Here is a 21,478-nt window from a genome sequence, read left to right as displayed (position 1 = left end):
CGATTTTCTCCAGGAAGCATGAAGTAGAGGTTTTATCCAAGGATTTGGATAAATCCTCTCAAGTACTAGGCAAAGAGCACGAGTGAACCACGTGGGTGTCTCACTTTTCTGTAAACACAGGGAGTTTAAAATCTGAGCTGCTTCTGATTTCCCCACTTCCAGTGAGTCGAGTTGCCCTTACAAGGAACCAAGGACCTACAATGTCCCCTCAGTCCACAATTTCCATTTGGGGAGACAGAGAGAGTGAAAGAACAGCTTCCCTTTCCTTAGAATTTGTGGCATGGTAGCACACAAAGTTGACTATCATGGGGCAAAAAGGGCAAGGGGAGAAAAAAGGTAAAAAAAAAAAGAATAAAGTGAATATCTGTGGATGTTGGTAAGGTTGTGGAGAAAAAGGAACGCTTTTGCACTGTTCGTGAGAGTGTAAAATAGTTCAACCATTGTGGAAGATGGTGTGGCAATTCCTCAAAGACCTAGAGGCAGAAATACCGTTTGACCCAGCAATCCCATTACTGGGTATTATATCCCCAAAAATAGAAATCATTCTATTACAGGTTGGTGCAAAAGTCATTACAGTTTGCCATGACTTTTAATGCAAAAAGGATTCAGGCAGGCATAGTCCTTTACCTGCATTCGAGATCATCTCATGACGCTAGGCTTATTCTAGTATCACTTTTAATCCATCTAAAAATACCCTATTGAGTACAGATACAAGAAGAGTGCGTGTAGTGTGTTAGTCTTCATATAAAAATGTGTGTTTGCCTGCATTTGTACAGGTAATCAGTGAAAAGACACACATGAATCTACTCCAGATGGCTGCCCAAGGGAGGTGACAGGGTAATGAGGGAGGCGGAACCAAAATGGAAGCAAAACGGGCTCAGTGGATGCCGTTTCCTATGGTTCTAATTTTTGAACAATGAAATGAATTACCTATTCAAAACAAAAAAAAATAAAATTTACAAATTAATGTTCTTTCTTCAATCAGGTGAATACTTTGTAACATATACCTGAAAAAATAAATACTAAGAATAAACTTTGTGAGTATTGTTAAAGTCATCTATCTCATTAGCCTAACAATAAACGAACAGAGCTTCTCTGTGGATGTGCTGAACAGATCAATAGGAAGTGGTAACCTCACCTTTCTTGTTCAGCTGCAGGACTGAAGGTGGGGGCGTGGCCACCTTCATGGCCAGGCCATAGGCCCCTCGGAAGGAATGACTGTCTCGAACGATGAATGAGCCCGGCTCCTTGTCCTTCAACATGGCAATGGCTGGAGAAAAGGAGGAGAAAGACATGAACGTCTGCCAGGTAGACAAAGGTCCATGCCCACTCATAACCTTGGGATAGGTCCTCTTCCCCTTACTCTTTTTGAAAATTGAGTCAGTGGGGACCTGGCCGGGATCCCACTGCTTGGCTGGAAGAACAATGTGTCGCTGCAGTTGAGGGACCCTTCAGGGAGGTCTCTGTGGTGTCATGTATGTTTCATGGGTGGGCCTGCCTGTGAGGAGGCAGAAGAAACAGGAACATCCCTCTCTTTAGCTAGTCTGAGGTGCCAAGCACTGTCCTGGGGGCTGCCCATGGAAAAACACAGGATTTCTGTTAATCCCACAACACCTGTGACATCCAAAGGATGGTCCCCTCCTGACATTCCAGGACACCGAGGCGCATGCCGAGTAAGAAACAGAACCAGGTCCAAATATACACAAACGGGGGAAGCAGGCAGTGGGAGGGAGGCTGCCACAGCACACCCTGCCGCTATCTGGACGTTGCCCCCTGTGGCATTTTTCTTAAAGATTTTAGAACACGGACTCTTTCAACAGCATAAAAGGAAAGAAGTTTCCAGTTACACTTTCTGATGATAAAAAGGGCATACCCAAAATGTTATTGAAAATTTAATACAAATTCCGAGATTCAACAAGGAAATAACAAAATAGAGGTGGCCCTCTATCCCGTGGCTCCATGGCTGACGTGGCCAAATGAGCCCAGCCTGGATGGGGCTGAGGACACCTTCCCCATGTGCCTGCCAACCCAGGGCCCTGCACGGTGGGTCACCCAGCTTCCTTGGTGAGACTGGTAGGCATTCAGCTAATCAGAATCATTGCTTCAAAATACCTCTCCCCTTCTTGATCATAATCTGGCATTTCCAAGTCCCACCTCATGACATAGGAAGACGATGAAGTGGGTTAGGGTGATAGTAACTTCAACTTGATGCTGCCAAGACAGGCCAGAATGTTCCCTGATATCTAGACTATGGCTCAGAATTTCTTTTCTAGACATTTATTCTTTATTTTAAAAAAGGGGGAAAACTGAGGATTTAGAGTATAAAGTTAAACATAATTACAGCCGTGGAAATGCTGCCTTTCTGGAATGCCAAAGGCTCTGTCTGGAAGCGATCAGGGTGCAGAACATAAACCAGTAAGTGGTGGGATGCCTCCAGCATGCCTCAGTCAATACCTCCACAATGCACTTCCACAGAGGCCCCTCACGTGCCCCCAGGCCAGGCCGGACCCACAGCCAGGGCATCTGTCCGGCCTCAGGATGAAACGAATGGTTTCTTTTACACAATTTTCAATGCCCTGCCGTGGTCCTGTGTGCAGGATGAGGTCACAGGGGAGGAGCTCAATATGCCCCTGGGGATGAAGCAGGAGCTTCTGAACTGCACACAGGGGAACGATGGGCAGGAAAACACAGACAGGCTCACTGTGCATGCCCGAGACTGCTGGGAGCACCAGCCAGGCCTGCAGCCACCCATGCAAGGGACCCACAGGCTAAGAGAGGGCCCCTTCTGGGACAGGGCATGGACCCTGGGAATAAACCCTGAATCATGGTGCATGTTTTCTCACAGCATATTCTAGAAACTTGGGGGCTGAATATGTATTACTTTTTTTCAATTTTTAATTTTTATTTTTTTGAGATAGAGTCTCTCGCTCTGTCACTCATACTGAAGTGCAGTGGTGCAATCACAGTTCACTGCAGTCTCAACCTCCTGGGCTCAAGTGATCCTCCCACCTCAGCTTCTAAAGTAGCTAGGATTACACACATGCACCATCACACCCAGTTATTTTATTTTATTATTTTTGGTTGAGACTGGGTCTCACTATGTTGCCCAGGCTGGTCTTGAACTCCTGGGCTCAGGTGATCCTCCCATCTCAGCCTCCCTAAGTGCTGGGATTACAGGTGAGAGTCACTGTCCCTGGTCTTTTTTTTTTCTTTTTCCCAAAGTAAGACAAAAGATCACTTACATTTTTTTTTCAACTGTGATGTACCTCAGAGTTTGTTTTTTTTGGTCATGTTTTACTTCCCTGTGGTAAATAAAGCTTTGAAGCCTCACAGGACTCAGACTTTGGGCAAATATGGGTGGCAGTGGAGGGAACATGGGTTTGCTCCGCCCACTTCTCCCCAGGCCCGGAGGGAAGCCCCAGCACAGAGGCTGCCTGGGGGTACAGGGGCCCGCACTCTCCCGCACAGGCAATGGGAGTAAGAGGAGAATTTTAAACACATTGTTTTTCCAAACAGAAGTGGGCTGGGGAGCTGGCGTGCTGAAGTTGTAAAATCGAGCAGCCACACACTGCACACGGCAGCCACGCACTTCACCCTGGCACGGGCATCACATTCCTCGCCTGGAGATGGGCGTGGGGGGAGGGGAGGCAAGTGAGTCTCTTCTCACCATCTCATGCTGTCTCGCCCTTCAACGAGTGATTTCACAGCATCCAGAGAAGCAACAGCCCACAAGTACAGCTGGGACAGTAGTATTTAATTTCCATTTTACTTTAAGGTCCTCTTTTTCTCCTGAGGTATTTTTAGGTTAGCTTTAGGAAATCTCAGGAATTAAATATGTTACAAATTGCACTCCCAAAGAGGCTATCTGGATATTTGTTTGTTTTTTTCTCCTGTATCCTCCTGAAATGTCACTGTAGCTTTTCTAGTAAAAGGCACATCTGACAAGTTAAAACCCAAATAAATGACACCCATGGGCAGCCTTCTGTGTCAGACTGCACAGGTCTCTTCTATATAAAATAGGTAGAAAATGGAGGAGGTTACGCTTTTAGAGCTCAGCTGGAAAAACCAACACCCGACGCGCATGTTAGCCATCCTGAGATGGGGTCCTCCCAGCAAACCTTCTACAACGTATGCTGAAGACCAGGCACATGCCAACAGCAGCCTCTACACGTACTGCACGTCTACATCCACTTATCCTGCATCTACCAGTGCCAGCAAGGGCAGATGACTCCCACACGGCACCACGGCACCCCCCATGGCAGGCTTGAACCTCGCTACCCTGCTGAGGAAGCCAGCAGTGCGTTCCAACCCAAATCTGTCTGTTTCAGACGCCCCCTGCTTCAATGACATCACTCAAGGAGAGAAGGAGGCATCCGGCCCCACACATTGCCCTGTTCTAAAAGACGGCACCAACAGAGCGGAAGGGTCTGTGCAGAATCTTCTAGGACATGGTGCAGGATAAGCACCTCTCAGTCTGGTCAGCGGGAGGAGGTGCCGAGTCGCTGGAGGCCACAGTCATCGGGATTCTTGAGACACAAGCAGGGCCTGGGTGGTGGCAGCAGGCACACAGCATCCGGCCGCAGACGAGCCCTCGGCCATGGTGAGCAGCACTTCACAAAGGCCAATTCAGGGAGATGAAGGTCTTTCCAGGCCAAGGGCTTTTTTTCTCTCTCTTCCACTTAAAATGACAATCGCTTCTTTGAGATCATAAGAGACGCACATTCTTACAATTTCTATCATCTACATAACTGAATAGCAGAATTTCAGCAGAGAGCTGGACAGTGCTATTTTTCTGCCACTCAACTATTCATCTCTAGGCATTCCTGAGGCATCTTCTTAAGAAGAGAGCTTGATTTTCTTCTGAAGTGGAGATAAAGGGACACAGAGTAGTCAAGCGGGTCTCCTGCTGACTGCGGGCAGCTTGTCATTTCTCACCGCTTTAAACCACCCCGTTCCCTCTCTTACTCCAGCCTCCACCAGGCAGCCGCTAGGAGTCACTTCGGTTCCTGGGAATCCTGACTCCATCTTCCAGGCACTGGAGGCATGGCCCCGCCCTCCCTTGCCAGGCACACACTATCTCTTCAGAGATACATCCCAGGAGCAACAAGCTCTTTGCGCTGCCAAAATGGATCCAGAGGAAGGTACACTCAGCTGAGACACAGTCTCCAGGGAGGCAGGCGGTCCAGCAGCCAGGGAAGCATCTTGTGAATTCTGCTCATGGCCCAGGGGCTGCCTCCGGGCAGGGTTGCCCAGAAGAGCTTGCCAGCCCTCCTCTCCCATATCTCTTCTATTCATGCTCTGGTAAAAACTGATGCTACACTTCATTGCTCAAAAATATTAATAATTTTAAATTGTGGAAGACTGCCTGACACTCTACCAAGCAGAGAGATGCTCTGCCTGGTTTGTGTGTGAGGCAAGCGGTTAAGCCCACAACCAGTTCTCATTGTTAAGTGCTTATATAGGTGTTCACCAACACACAGTGTCCCTGACTTCTCAGAGCAGGGCGTCTCTCCTGCTTCCTCACGCCGTCCTCTGTGGCTTCATGGAGATGCAGGAGAGTATGTCTCCTCCTCACAGTCAGCAGTTGTGGGCTGGCATCACTGGCAAGCCACTGGCTGGTGCAAGCAACCAGAATTACACCCTACACGCTGGAATGCTCATGGCTCGGGCCCATTCCTCACCAACTCCCTCATTAGTAGTGAGTTTTCCCCTATAAAAACTTAAAGGTTGTAGCAATTCCCCAGGAGGCATGTAATAATATGTGGGCCCTGCTCTAACTCAATCCATATGAAGGCCGCGGTTGTCTGACGTTCCCACTGCAGTGCCCATCCTCACTCAAGGCAGCTATGTGGGCAGCAGAACAGATGCCCAAAGACGCCCACGTCCTCTCCACGTACCTTGTTCTCTTGAAATATCCGCCTTGTACCAGAACTTGGAAGTGTCTTGAACAAATTTCACGATCACAAGTTTATCACCTGGAATATCTGTAAAGCAAAATTTACAAACAGTGACTGTGAGGGGCACTTCTCTTCTTGCAACCAATCATCTGCTGTGATCCCAGAAGTCCAGGGGCATGCCAGGGGCAAGCAAGCAGAGGATGCTCTAAGGAAAGGGAATCCTGCCTTTGAAATGACTGAGCTGGAGGAGGCAGTGACTGTCTTACAACACAAAACAAAACAATAGGATACTTGGATCAGACCTTTGCAATACTTTTTAAGAATACATGGAAGGTAGGGAGGACAGAGAGCAAGCCTGGTGTTGTTTAATGCATAGACCACATTGCTTCCTATATACTTGAAATATTTCATAATTATCTTTCAGATGAATTCATTTAATTTGAAAAGGAATTTGTTATTTACAGAAAGCCATGTTCCCAAGTGAAATGGAAAATAGAGCCACTGCAAATATCTGCACTTTCTACAACTGGAAGGAATCTAAGGTGGTCAAACACAGAAGCCAAGAAGAGTGAACGAGAGGCCTGGGCCAGTGCTTGGCTTTGGGAGAGGAAAATGGAAAATACCCCAACGGCTCGGGATTTTCTCTCCAGGTGCCCAGTGCAGCACTAGAGATGTGCCTGCACCCCAGTTTGGCTGCAGGTCTCAATCCTTCCTTTCCTGAGTGAATGGACAGAGGGGCCCTTCCACCTGCTGGAAACACACCTACCTGGCAGAGGTGAGGCCGCTTCTGAAGTCTTGGAAAAGTCCGGAAGGACATTTGGGAAGGGGATACTGATGGTGCTCCCACTGTGGGGGCTGGAGAAGCCACTGGAGGAGGGGGAGACTGAGCCCAAAGAACGATCCCCCTCCGAGGCCCGCTTCTTCTCAGGGAGGGGCGGCTGCCCGGGCAGGGTCACGCTCTGGCCCTGCAGACCTGGACTGTGGCGGCCGCTGTGTCCAGGTGCCACTGTGAGAAAGTTGTGGGACAGGAAGCCATTGTCGGCAGCCCCTGTCGCTGTCAGCGGGATGCCAGGGGCCGGTGATGCTCCATGAGAATTGGCCAGCAAGGCCCCCAGGTCCTCCTCGGGGGGAAGGCCACTTCCCACTGGGGCGGTGCCGAAGCCCAGGAAGGCCTGGCCGCTGGGGGGCACCAGGGAGGCTGGCGGTTCTCCTAGGGACAGCTCATGGCTGTGGAAGGAGGCCTGGAGCTCTGCCGGCGGGAAGCAGGGCAGCACTGGGGAGTCCTTGCTGACACTGGAGAACTCAGCGTTGAGGGGACTTCCGGTGGGCCGGCAGCTCCCCAGAAGGGACACTGCGGGCTTGGGGCTGCTCTCCACCCACTGGCGTTCAGCAGAAGAGGAGCTGTTCAGAAGACAAGCCAACCAAAACGGCACGTAAGGCACAAAGAGACACCTGAAGACCAGCAAGCACCCCCACACGGGAGGACAGGGATGGGGAAGTGGGTGCCCGGGCCCTCCAGGCAGCACAGGAGGTATTTTCCAGACTATAAGCGCCCCCCCTTCATGCCAGGATGCTCCAGCCCGCAATAAGGGACCCCAGGGGAGCTGCCCCACAAACGCCTCCACCTGCGCAGATGCTGCTCCCTCGGCCCCTACTCCCTCCCTCCTGCCCCTTCACTGGGTCAAGGCCCTTTCATCCTTTAAGACGCAGCTCAGCTCTGTACCCACTGGGAAGCCTTTTCTCAGCCCTCACCCAGCAGCTGTGGCCACATACACGTGTGCCCTAGGGAGTAGAAATGCACTCCGGTCTGGTCCCTCAGCACTAGGCAGGGATGCCACCCACATTCACCCCCGCAACGGGGCCGTGGGTTCACTGCAGGTCCCCTCCTCACTGCAGCAAGATCCCTCTGCCCATTTCCTTCGTCTGTCAGACACACCATCAGCCCTCCATCCATGCTTGCTAGATGAACCAGCTGATTAACAGACACCACAAAGACTACTGGAGATTATCACACCCCTATGAACACAGAAAGACGGCTAAAACCACACCACATGACACACATGTATTCCACCAGCACTGGAACACTCATGGGTACAGGGTCTATGTGTAATGCCAAGTCCTCAGAGGAGGGCTCCTTCTTTATTTTAAGGAGAATGGAGGCAGAATTTAAAAAGTTAAATAGGGAGCTACATGTCCACAAAACAAAACATAAAGAAACTTATTCCTACTCTGGGCAAGAGGAATCATCTCACATATGGACTTCCTCAGGGACAGTAGCTCTGTGAAGCAGAAATAGGCCATTTTTCTCTGTTAATACCCACCCCCTCCCACCCCCAGGTCCTTCTGTTAACCAGAATCCCTGGAAGACTGACTTTCCTCTGTTTCCTGTATTGTCCCTATATTTTCCCACAATTTCACTACATACATCTGTCCCTGGGGAATAGCAGTGTCGTGCACACAGCCCTAGTCCCCTTCCCTGCCCCATCTTCAGGCGATCCCTGGCTGGTCCAACACCCCTTTTCCCACCCCCAGCTCAGCTTTCTGGGTCTTTAAGAGGAGTTTGTGCCAAGTTTAAAGACCTATCTTCTTACCTCTCTCTCCTCTGGCCAGGGCCATTGCTGGAAATGCTGCAGGAAGCGGCAAAAGCCTGCTGAAAGGAGGGTGTCGAGGGCGCGTCGGCCCGGAGCATGGTGGATTTGGGTCCGATGGGGCTCTCTGACATCCCCACGGCGTGACTGAGCGTCTCAGGGCAGCCTCGTGGTTCTGCAGCGAGAACACAGAAAGCAGAGAGACCTCAGTTGTAGGACTGGAGAAATCACCATCTCTGCCACTTTTGCATGTTACACAAGAAACAGTGTTGATTTTTGAGGCTTTCTGTCATCCATGGCCATACTGAACATGACATCACTACCCATAATAGGCTGGAGGAGGCGGCCAGCACCCCAAGCACGGGTTTATTCTCACGCATCACTGTTCCTAGAAACGAAGCCACTTAATTCAATCCCCATACAATGTCCAGCACATTACCATGAGCTGGTCAGCACCGGCATCCCTGTGGCCATGTGGGGAGATGCGCATTGGGCCCTCTGGGCTGGTCCTCCCAGCCCCATCACCAAAAAGGCTGATGTCCTATCATGTACTCTCTACCCCATGATCTAGGCTGCTCCTCACTTTAGAATTGGCATGGTCTTTCTTCTGCAAACCAGCAGGCGACTTCTCCCCAGAAAGATGGTAAGTGCAGGCCCTGCAGTGGCCGGGCGGCCTGGGTGTCCTCACTTTCCTTTGGCCCCACCCTCCCGAGCTGGTAACTGGGCTATTGATATCAAGCACTACCAGAGTGCAAACCCGTGCTGGAGCTTTCCAGGTCAACCCTGCTGCAACAAAGGTCACAGGGCAGGTGCAGGGGCCACCCTCACAGGCTGCACCAGAACGCAAACCTGCCTGTGTCCCATGCCTGAGCACAAGCACATTCCTCTGATGGAATTTCTGTTTTGCTTCTTGCCCAGTAGCTGCATTATTTCTGGATATTTAAAACACCTTGCCTTTTGTTTTTCTTTTTTTAAACCAGGCTTCAAGGAATGGACAAATCTACCATGGTCAACAAAATAATATTATTAGAAATACTGGTCATTTTGTTTTCTGTTTCAAAACAAGCGAAGATTGATAAGAGAATAATAACATTTTAAAAAGTCCATGTAATTCATTTCCTGGAGAGGGTGCTGAAATTTAGAGATTTCTAAATGATGCTGCTTTCCCTACAACTCACAGGTCTATCACCTCACATGCTTGAAATTTGTGTTATTTTAATTACACTGAAAAAAGGCTACCTTCTTTACCCTTCAAATGAAAACCAATACAACTTAATACCAGAATCACACTTTATAAAAATGATGTTTACTGAGAATATTCTGAAGGAAATTATCAGTGCCATATGTGATCTCTGAAGAATCAAATATCTAAGGGTTTGTATTAATCCAGATGTCAATGAGCACTGGTCTGTGGATTATTCAGACCAGTGAGGAAGGAAAACCCTGACCACTCAATACCCCACATACAGGATGTAGTATCCTGTTTCTTTTTTAATTGATCTCTACAGAATTTGCACTATCAATTCACAAATGAAATTATTAAAAAGAATGCACTTCACTCCAATGAGGTAAGTAAGCTCTATCTCTACCAAGACAGAACGAAAATTCTATTTTTTTGTTTTAATTAAATACTTCTGAGCCATTAAGTGATAAGAATGAAAATTCTAAAAATTATATTGCATTCCCACATATGTGAAATGAAGCACTTTTTCGATCACAAATGTTATTTCAATATGAATTAAAAATTACTGTTGTTATTTAGTGGCAATTCTTTTCCTAATGAAAAATTATAGATTTCTAAAATATATTAATCTGCACACAAAATGTCTGGAGTTATGCCTAAATTAACAACATTCCTAGCTATCTAATAGATCTTGGTAGAGAAAAAGTGAACTTCAAATGTTTAATTTTCTATGAAACCTTAAAACCATACCTTTATATACTGAGGTATAACTAACATACAAAAAACTGAATATGCTTAAAGTAAATAATTTGGTCAGTCTGTCATATGTAAACATCCATGAAACCACCATCACAACCAAGATAATTAACATTTAAATCATCACTCCAAGAGTTCCCTCCAGCTCCTTCTCCTGCTCATATGGTTTCTGTCACTTTGCTTTAGTTTGCATTTCCTAAAATTCTGCATGACTAAAATCATTCGTATAAAATCTTTTTTCCTCTGACTACTTTTACTTAACAAATTATTTTGCGATTCTGCCACATTGTAGAACACATACATAGCTCATTGCTCTTCAATGGTGAGTACTTCTCCACTGAATGGACAGAGCACTTTTTCTCAGTCCATTCACTTGTTGATGGATGCTTGGGTTGCGGCCATTATGGGGCTGCTGCATATATAAAGCTGCAATGAACACTCTTAGACATTTTTTTTGTACTGACATATACTTTCACCTCTTTTAGGTGACTACATAGGAGTGGAATGGCTGGACCACATGGTAGGTGTCTATGTAACTTTTTAAGAAAATGCAAAACTGCTTCCCAGAGTACTTGCAATATTTCACATCGCCACCATCATTCCTGTGCCTACTTGGTATGGCTGGCATTTTTAATTTTAGCCATTCTAGTGCTAGTGTAGTGGTATAACACTGTGGTTTTCATTAGCATTTTATTAATTACTAATGATGTTGAATATCTCTTTGTATACTTATTAATAGGCATTTTATGTGTTCTCTGGTAAAATGTTTGTTCAAATCCTTTTCCATTTTTTCACTAGGATGTTTGCTTTCTTACTACTCAGTTGTAACAGTTCTTTATATATTTTAGATGCAAGTCCATTATCAGAGATATGATTTGCAAATATTTCCTGAGTCCGTTGCCTGAGCTGCTAAATAAGATTCTCTTAAGAATCTTTTGAAGAGGCCGGGAGCGGTGGCTCACGCCTACAATCCCAGCACTTTGGGAGGCCAAGGCAGGTGGATCATGAGGTCAAGAAATCGAGATCATCCTGGTCAACATGATGAAACCCTGTCCCTAACAAAAATACAAAAATTAGCTGGGCATGGTGGCACACGCCTGTAGTCTCAGCTACTCGGGAGGCTGAGGCAGAAGAATTGCTTGAACCCAGGAGGAGGAGGTTGTGGTGAGCCGAGATCGCGCCATTGCACTCCAGCCTGGGTAACAACAGCGAAACTCCGTCTCAAATCTTTTGAAGAACAAAATTGTATAATTTAAACCCAGTTTATCAATTTTTTCTTTCAGGAATAGTGTGTTTGGTGTTGTATCTAAAATAGTATTTGCCTAATCCAGTCACAAAATATTTTTTTCTGTTTTCTCCTAAAAATTTTTATAGTTTTGGAAGAAACTATATGCATACGCCTATAATCAATTTTCAGTTGATTTCTTTACACATGGTGTGAGGCATACATATCAACAAAGTTTAGTTTTTAAAATATGGATATTTAATTGCACCACTACCATTTGTTGAGACTATCTATTCTTCATTTAATTGCTTTTGTAATTTTATCCAAAATCAGCCAAATATTAAATCCATCTAGGTTATTTTTCATCTCAGACATTGGAGTTTCTCTCTCCAGTGAAATCTGGTGTGCGTGTTTTTATATGTTCCATGACTCTACTTAACTTTCTGAACACATTAAACGTAGTCAGAATAAACGTCTTACTGTCCTTGCCTTAATGTCCCTAATCTTAACATCAGTGTTGTGTCCCCATTCGTTTTGATTGATTTGGTTTCTCTCCTAATCATATTGCCTATTTTCAGTCTTCTTTGATTGCCTGGTAATTTTTTATTGAACACCAGACATTGTAATTTTATGTTGTTGAGTGCTGGGTATTTTTGTGTTCTTATAAATATTCTTGAAATTTATTCTGGGATGCAGTTAAGTTGCTTAGAAACAATTTTATCTTTTTGGGTCTTGCTCTTCACATCTGTTAGGAAGGCCTGAGTCATGCTCCATCTAGTGCTAATTATATCCCACTACTGAGGCAAAACCCTTCTGCATATTACTTAATGCCCAGTGAGTCTTGATACTTTCCTCTCTTGCTTATAAGAACAGGCACTATTCCCAGCCCAGAGTTAGCACTGGGTTAGCCTCTCCTTCCAATGTTTTCCTTTGGTTCTTTCCCTGGCCTTGAATGCCTCTAACATGATCAATGCTCAGGTGAATACATACGGCAGATCCTCTGCAGGTCTCCACAGTTCTCTGTTCAGCCTTCTTTCCATCCTGCAAGCCATTGTGGTCTCCCCGGAGTTTCAACTCCAACTGCCCAACTCATTAGAGTCTCCCAGATTCTGCCTGAGTTTCCTCTCCCTGCCTTACACCTGGAAACTTTCTCAAGGTGGTAAACTGGGACAACTGTAGAGTCACCATGTTTGCTTCTTACTTTTCAGGGATCATTGTCTTTTACTGCCTGATGGCCATTGTCTTGGAAGCCATTATTTCATAAAGTTTGTCCATTTTTTGTTTGTTCAGGCAGGATGATCAACCTAGTCTCTGTTACTCCATCCTGACCTGAAGCATACATCTCTAATCTTTCATATTTAAAGATGAACAATTCACTGAAATTAAGGTTAACTTATCCATTATACAATAATTATTACAAATTATTGAACTTAACTCTATAAACTAATATTCCCAAGACTTATAGTATTTGAAATGAAAAAGAGCAAAAAAATACGCTATGAGAGTATGTCTAAAACATAATTGTGGAATAATAAAAATAACTCAAGATTTGGAGGCAGAGGCTCATGTTTGAATCTAGGGTCACTACATAGATTATATTAATATAGTAAATTTGTTTTACCTTTCTCGGTTTACCGCCTCACCTATAAATAGGACTAACACTGCTACCCGCACCACACAGGGTTCATTAGACTAAAAGGGAGGATGAATAATTTACACAGATGTTATGGCTAAATAGAATGAGGTTAAACAGATGTTTATCCAGTAAGGCAAAAGAAGCCAGAATGTTAGACTGTTCACAGCAGGTCCTCAAGAAAGGTGGAAAAGCATGCTTATCAACAATCCTGGAGACATTACAATCTGTAAGCCCTTATCTAAGATTGCCACATGAGCTGCATCAGCTCGAAGCCAGTACTAGAGAAAGAGAGTGCATGTTCATTTTCATCTACAATGCAGGAGTTAAACTTCCACTGAGGACAATTATGAAAGCTACACAAAATATACCACCAATAGTTTCAAGGCATTCAGATCTCCCAAGGCAGCCAGGGCTTACTGGGCCAAAACCTCTAGGGAAGGGAGCAGGAGCTCCATGGCCATTTCTCCTTCTCAGCCATGGACACATTTGGAAGCATGTGGCATACAGGCCACATACAAACCAGTAGTCAAGGAAGGCTATGGTAATCACACTGTTCTAGGGAGATAAAAATTGGAGTTCAGAGCTACAAAGGCAACCAGTTCTGGAAGTCCCAAGGTCTCAGAGAAATGAGTCTCAGAGAGAGAGTCAAATGATCTGAGCACATTTCCCCTCAAGGCATTTCTGAGTCCTAAGTGGCAGAGGTACAGAGCCCAATCCCGAGTAGCCAAGACAAAGCCAGCTGCTATGAAGCTAAAAAGATCAGCAGGGATTGTGGCAGTCTCTTAGTGGATGCTAAGTTACCAAAAACAGTAGTTCAAGATGTACCTAGGAAGAGGGACCTTTGCAAACACCACAGGTTTCAAGGTGAGACCCTTGAAGGGCTGTAAACTAGAAACAAGAGGACCATGACCGGATCTGACTAGGCACCTGTCAGAAAAATTACATTTTTTCTAAAGAGAACATGCCTCTCCTGCCCAGAGCCTGACTTTGTCTATATTTTTAAACTACAATATCAAGTAATCAATTTTTAAAAATTGATCATCAATGCCAAGAAACATGATAAATGAAAACCAAGACCCCCCACCACCCCACACACAGAAAAAACACCCACAGCTAGTTCAAAAATTGATGTTAAAAGCCACAGATACTAAAATAACTAAACAAATGTTTAAGAAAACAGAAGCAATGAGAATTTCACCAAAGAACTGGAGTCCATTAAGAATAATCAAATGGAAACTCTAGAACTTAAAAAAAAATGAAATTAAGCAGTCAGTTCATGATTTTATCAGCAGAATAAACAGCAGAAGAAATTGTGAGTGAACTGTGAGAAAAATAGGAAAGAAAATATGCAATCTAAAGCACAAAGAGGAACAAGAATGAAAAATACACAAAAGACGGTAAGACATGAGATATGAATCTTAAAAATTCTAACATAAGTATAATTGGAATTCAAGAAGTGGCGGAGAAATTGAATGAGGCAGAGGCAATACTGGAAAATATACATACTGAGAATTTCCCAAAAGACTCAAGAAATCAAGCCACAAGTTAAAAAACAAAATAAACAAACAAAAAAATTTAAGCAGGATATATAAAAAGAAAACTACACACAAACACTTAATAGTAAAACTTCTGAAAATCAAACGCAAAATCTGAAACATTGCCTTGTCCATTTGGGGGAAAGGATGGGACACCAATTTCCACGCTCATATTTTCAACATTTAATAATGTTTTCATGATAGAAAAGCCCAGTGCTAATGTTCTGTTTGTATGAACATACTGTTAAGACCCTTGGGAATGGTATTGTCTGCTGCACCCAACTGTAAATACCCCATGACTGTCTCAAGGCGAGGCCTGGCAAATGCTCAGTCTGTGTCATGAATGCACATGCATGTCTCCTGCTATGACTGACCTGTAAATCCCTAGAGCAGATGCAGTTTTGTGACTGACTGCCCCTCCTCCCAGTATGGCCCACAGGAAATGTTCTAAAATAAGTGTTTAGTGAATTAATTATTTCTTTCTACTGAAGCTGGGATAGAAAAACAAAGATGCATGGGCCTTAAAACCATCCCTTTGCACCCTCACTTCTATTCCCAGTGCTAAGATGACTTATCTCCATTTATGTTTGTCTGTATTTATTTTCCATTTAAACTATCTTTGCTGGGGCTGCATGCTGTGGCTCATGCCTATAATCCTGGCACTTTGGGAGGCCAAGGTGGGTGGGTCACTCGAGGATCAGAAGTTCAAGACCAGCCTAGCCAACATGGTGAAACCTCATATCTTCTAAAAATACAAAAATTAGCCAGGTGTGGTGGTGTGTGCCTGTAATCCTAGCTACTTGGGAAGCTAAGGTAGGAGAATTGCTTGAACCTGGGAGGCAGAGGTTGCAGTGAGTTGAGATCACGCTACTGTACTCCATTCCTGGGCCAAAGAGCAAAACTCCGTCCCAAAAAATAAAAATAAAAATAAAGTAAATAAAAATGCTAAGCACCAGATTTCCATTAACATGGCCTAGACCAGCTGGAGAACAGAAGAGAGAAAAAAAAGTGACACAGGGAGTGCCTGTGTGTCCTGCTTTAGTCAGCCAGATGAGAACATGTGCAAATTACTACTGCATGGAGGAGCATGTGAGGCACAGCTTTTGAGCTGCAGGAGGACCCACAGGGAGACTTGCTTCATCTGGAAGGAGCCCGAAGGCTTCCTGGAGGAAGTGGCATTTGATGGAAGCCTGGAAGGATGGGTGGGATTCTGACAAAACCAACTCATGGGTTCACTTGCTCATGGGGCAGGGGCTACTCCTGCCAGTCACAGCTGTGTTCTCAGCACTGGGCTGGCACCTGTAGCAGCTCCAGGTCATTCACATTATGAATTAATGAATGAGCTAGCAACAGCTTAGAGGTCAGATGGAGAAGTTCAGACCATGACATGGAAATACTGCTAAGGGCTCTGGTTCAGAGGAGTAGGTGGACGATTGTTCAGTTCCTAGGGTCCCATGCCAAAAAGGAGCACAGAATTTTGGAACAAAAAATATGTTTATTAATCAAGTCTAATATGTCCACCTTATGGTTGGTTGTTTGAGCTTTCAAAGGGTCATACAAGAGAGGAGCATGGGTTGGGTACAGTGGCTCACGCCTGTAATCCCAGCACTTTGGGAGGCTGAGGCAGGTGGATCACGAGGTTGGGAGTTTGAGACCAGCCTGGCCAGCATGGTGAAAAAAATTAGCCAGGCATGGTACCACACACCTGTCATCCCAGATACTCAGGAGACTGAGGCAGGAGAACTGCTTGAACCCGGCAGGCAGAGATTGCAGTGAACTGAAATCATGCCATTGCACTCCAGCCTGGGCAACAGAGCGCGACTCTGTCTCCAAAAACAAAAAGAAGACAGAGAGAGAGGAGCATGTACCCAGCACAGCACGCAGCCCCTGTTTGTATGACTGACAGTGCTCTCAGTGGTCTCCACACAGCCATGGGGGCAATCTCTGGTGCTTCACGTCCCTGTTTACAGAGTCCCTGTGTGTCAAAGCTCTAGAAGACCCCACACCGTGACTCAGAAGCCCTCAGTGCACTCCCATGGCGCCTGGGAATTTCACCAAATGAGAAGAGGCTGAAGGAAAATAAAATCCCACTTTGTTCCTGTTATCACAGTGCTTGTCCCAGAAAACAGCAAGCCCAGCACTTCCCATGAAAGTGGCTTTGTTTATCATTCAATTAGCACCAACTCTGGGGCACCCTGGCTGTGTAGTTCCCTCTGTCAGACCAGTTCCTGACTGGGTGATAGGACTTAACCCTTTATTTGGAGAAGGGGCTGCTCAAAGCATCAGATTCCATGTTTATCCCAAGGACCTGCGCACAGAGAGACTTGGGCTTCCTAGTCCATTTCTCCTGCAGGTCGTTGGTCCCTGCCGGTGCTCAGAGATGCAAGTCGGCTTACGGAGTGCCACACAGCTCAATGCCACAGCAATTAATCCACTTATTAAATGGGCCTTGGCATTCCGAGATAAGTTGGGTGAGGGTCACATCTTCAGGTCAGTGGAGTCACTACCAGTTCTAGTGACCGGGACTGCAGACAGCAAGGAGGATGCTGATGGCAGCTGCACTTTACACAAAACCTACACCCTGCAGGTGCCATGCTCAGCACCTACCATCTCCACTCCCCTCAGGTCTGCACGGCTCCTGGGGATGTGCCCATGCTGAACGAGTGCCATGCTCAGCACCTACCATCTCCACTCCCCTCAGGTCTGCATGGCTCCTGGGGATGTGCCCGTGCTGAACGAGTGCCATGCTCAGCACCTACCATCTCCACTCCCCTCAGGTCTGCACGGCTCCTGGGGATGTGCCCATGCTGAACGAGTGCCATGCTCAGCACCTACCATCTCCACTCCCCTCAGGTCTGCATGGCTCCTGGGGATGTGCCCATGCTGAACGAGTGCCATGCTCAGCACCTACCATCTCCACTCCCCTCAGGTCTGCATGGCTCCTGGGGATGTGCCCATGCTGAACGAGTGCCATGCTCAGCACCTACCATCTCCACTCCCCTCAGGTCTGCACGGCTCCTGGGGATGTGCCCATGCTGAACGAGTGAGGAGAGTGAGGCAGTGGGAGTCTGGGTCCCTTTCTAAGTGCTCCTCTGCACTGTCCCTGCTGGGCATCCAGGGAGCACAGAACAGGAGCCTGCAGGGCTGGGGGAAATGCACCAAAAATCTTAGTCAAAGGCAGCAGTGAAGTGAGGATGATCCACCTACTGCAAACCCTTCTGCACGAGTTCACTTCATTTCTAGAAATGTGCTCACCATAAGAACGTGCAGCATTGTTGTTGTTTAACTTGCACATTTGATGTTCACAATTAAACCACCATGAACATTTTTAGCAGCGTTAAAAATGAGGATGGGACCTAAGCTGAGCTCCTTGTTGTGGGTGGGTCAGGCGCCCGTATCCTCAGCTCTGCACCTAGAAGGGGCTCATGAAGTGGCCCGAGGTGGGGATGACAGGGTGGGGAGCAGATGGCATTTGCACCATCTTGCACACGGCCATCTGTGGAGGCACTGACCCCGCTGCTGCCTCCGGAGCAGGAATGTGGCAGAGAGGCCTTCCACAGCCCTGTGCCCCCGGCAGCCTGTCTCTGCTTCAGAGGTAAGGACACCACAGTGAGCATGATGGTCTCTCAAAGCAACTACGTTGAGGATCTTCTGGGGAAGGCCAACTTCTTCTAAGGCAAAGCTGCCTTCCTGAGGCCATGCACCCCTCCCCTAAGAAGATGTGTTTCCACAACGCGGGAGGCTCCAGAGGCCACACGGAGATGCTGTTTAGACCGTGTGCACCCCGCACAGCCCTGCCAGCCAGAGCCAGTCTGGGGCCCTGAACAGATGCTCCTTTTAGTTCTAGGCATCCCACTGGCTCGGCCTCCTTCTGCCCTTCATTCCCACAACATTCTCACATTTTCCCTTTGCTGCTGAGACCCAGAGCTGGAGACATAATACCGTTAGATTGTGGAAGCAATACTCATCTCACTTTCTGGTACTCTGCCTAAGCAGCTGGTGTTCCTGGTGCCCTGCAGGGGTGAGGGGAGGCCGCTGCTGCGAGGCAGACCCCCGGGACCCGGCTAGAACTCGGGAGGCACGTGCCAGTCCTTCTGGGACCTCAGGAATGTCTATGCTTTTCTCCTCTCAGCTTCCACTTCCTTCATTTCCTTCACCCAGAACAAGGGTGAGAGGGTCACGGGCCCTTTTCCAAACGATCTATTTTTATGCTCTCATCCAGGCTTCTGTGGGAAGCTGGATATCACTCATTCTCCAATGGCCACTATTTACATGACATATAAGTTAACAGGAAGAAAAGAAACCCACGGGGCTTAGGCAGGGCCACTGGCTCTCTCTTCCAGAGCCTTAGAGCCTGGCTGGAGATCTGCAGCCTAAATGTGGAAGAAGCTGCCAGACACATTAAAAACTCATGAAGGACCCAAACATCAAAGTTCATCCTTCGGATGTGACTCTTGTCACAGATGCAGGAACCATAACTTACTAAGCAAAAAATCAGGACATGTGACATTGCAAACAAAATCGACATTTTCCTGTGTTCCTTATTTCCCGTGTTCCTGATAAGGCATACAAATTATTCACTCATACATCAATTAGTTAATAACTACAAACCGCCTTTGAATGTTTTCTATTACCTTTAATGAAAAATAAAATGAATTTAGCTAAGGTCAGTATTATAGCCTCCTACTCAGGTGAAGAAACTTAAGTTTTGTTAACTACCTAAAAATGCAGTCTCAATCTTTGGCCCATAAATACACAGGCATATTCACAATAAACTTTCAGAAATGAGTGAACTATCGCTCTATCTATCTATCTCTAGGTAGAAATATCTATCTAGCCATCTAGCTAGCTATCTAGCTATCTGACTCCATTCTTTCTTCCCTCCTGGTCACATCCCAGGATTATTATGCAGTTAAATAGGAAGTACCCTTTTCAATTATTTGAGAGAGTTCTAAAAAAAAAAATGGAACATCGAATCTGTCGTATCCTTCTTCCCTTACAATTCTATGCAGGGAATCAGGACTGCTGCAGCGAGAAAGCTCAGATCTCCAAATTCTAGCCTGAGCTCTCCAGCCATAGACCATGGGGGGCGCTGGGCACATTATCAACTGCTGGGGCCTTCAGGATTTTCATTTACAGACTCACTTCAATTGGGATCAGATTAGATGATTTCTAGAGTTTATTTAGCCAGGAATTTTTAAATTCTAACTTAGAAAGGCAAGAGTTTCCACAGTTGTGGTTACTTTTTTTTTTTAAGAGTTCTTATCTTCCCTTTGGGAGGCTGAGGGAGGTGGATCACCTGAGGTCAGGAATTTGAGACCAGCTTTGCCAATACGGTGAAACACTGCCTCTACTAAAAATACAAAAATTAGCTGGAAATCACTTGAACCTGGGAGGCAGAGGTTGCTGTGAGCCAAGATCGTGCCATTGCACTCCAGCCTGGGCAACAGAGCAAGACTCCGTCTGAAAAAAAAAAAAAGGGGTCCTTATCTTATAATTCTTCTGTTATTTGTCTACGAACAATCAGGCCATTTAACCAACCTCCTTGAAAGCAAAGAGAAGATGGCAGGCAGCCAGATATAATGAGAATTAATTAGTGACAACCCCAACTACTGAAAAAGGATTTTCTTGGTTTCTGATGAGAATCCAAGTCCTACAGATACTCTATAAACAGACAAAAATGATGAAAAACCCGACAAATGGATAAATACATACTTTCTTGGTGTTGAATCTTTTCTTTTTAAAATCCTGATATCAAAATAATACGAATAATATGAAATTTGTTGTACAGCTTAAGGTCTACTGATTTCAGCAAATACGAGAAATGCTCTCATAAGGACAAATTGTTTCTGTCTTCTTAAAGCAAGCATGGTTCTTATTCTCCCAGTGGAGCCAGGATTGCTCCAGCCAGAGCTGAAGTGAGAATCCTGTCCACCAAAAGCCCAGTGACCCTTCTATGACATTCTCATCCCAACTGGAATTATCCCTTTCAAAAACGACCATGCCACAGACTTCCTTTTAAGCAATAACACAAAAGGAAGTAGAAAATGCAGATGCAATGGTTCATTATAACTGAAGCCCTATTTTCTCTTATTCTTTGAAGATGTCCCATTTATATTCAAGGTTTTGATCAACTGGAAAGGAAACACATTTCCCAATTTAGTTGGTGTTGTGTAGAGAATTCTAATGTTGAAACAGTGAAAACAGGTTTTTTCTTCATAGTGAATGTTTCCAAAGCAGTTTTTACACTTGGGATGCACTGAGGCCAGTTCCTCCAGGGACACAGACGGTCCCTTAGCAACCTACAAGGGATGAGAGTCGTAAAAAATGTGCTTTGGTTTGAGTTCTCAAGAAAACAAACAACTTCCTTCCTTCTAGACTTTAAGGAAAGATGATACTGAGGTGGAGCTACTGAGGCTGCCTAGAGACCGTATCAAGCCTGCAGACAGAGTCAACACAGAGCTGAGAAAATCAGGGGCTGGGGGCCGTTGGAAAGAAATGCATTACACAGAGAGAGCCACCCGCTGAGTGACCAAGGAGTCCTCATGAAACCAAATCTGAGGCCACAGCCACCCACAGCTGCTCAGTGAGTTTCGTTATTTTTTTCAAACTGTGGTAAGACATACATAACAAAATTTACCATCTTAACCATTTTTAA

At 45.8% G+C, this 21,478-nt stretch overlaps 1 protein-coding gene across 5 annotated transcripts in view; it reads right to left on the bottom strand.

Annotated features, from left to right (window-relative positions):
* TNS3 (tensin 3) overlaps window positions 1-21,478 on the bottom strand; it is a 319,311-nt gene that overhangs the window by 21,156 nt on the left and 276,677 nt on the right. For all 5 annotated transcript variants that reach the window (XM_064366692.1, XM_064366695.1, XM_064366694.1 and 2 more), the window contains 4 exons: window positions 8,489-8,660; window positions 6,664-7,298; window positions 5,898-5,984; window positions 1,139-1,270 (listed from right to left, as the gene is read on the bottom strand). In XM_064366692.1, the coding sequence (XP_064222762.1) occupies window positions 1,139-1,270; window positions 5,898-5,984; window positions 6,664-7,298; window positions 8,489-8,660 (1,026 nt within the window). The remainder of the gene's footprint in view (window positions 1-1,138; window positions 1,271-5,897; window positions 5,985-6,663; window positions 7,299-8,488; window positions 8,661-21,478) is intronic.

This window comes from Aotus nancymaae, unplaced genomic scaffold, assembly GCF_030222135.1.
Source record: "Aotus nancymaae isolate 86718 unplaced genomic scaffold, 86718_ANA_hifiasm-v0.15.2.pri h1tg000065l, whole genome shotgun sequence".
NCBI lineage: Eukaryota > Metazoa > Chordata > Mammalia > Primates > Aotidae > Aotus > Aotus nancymaae.
Note: the sequence above shows the minus strand (reverse complement) of the source record. Positions and strands in the feature narration are given on the sequence as shown.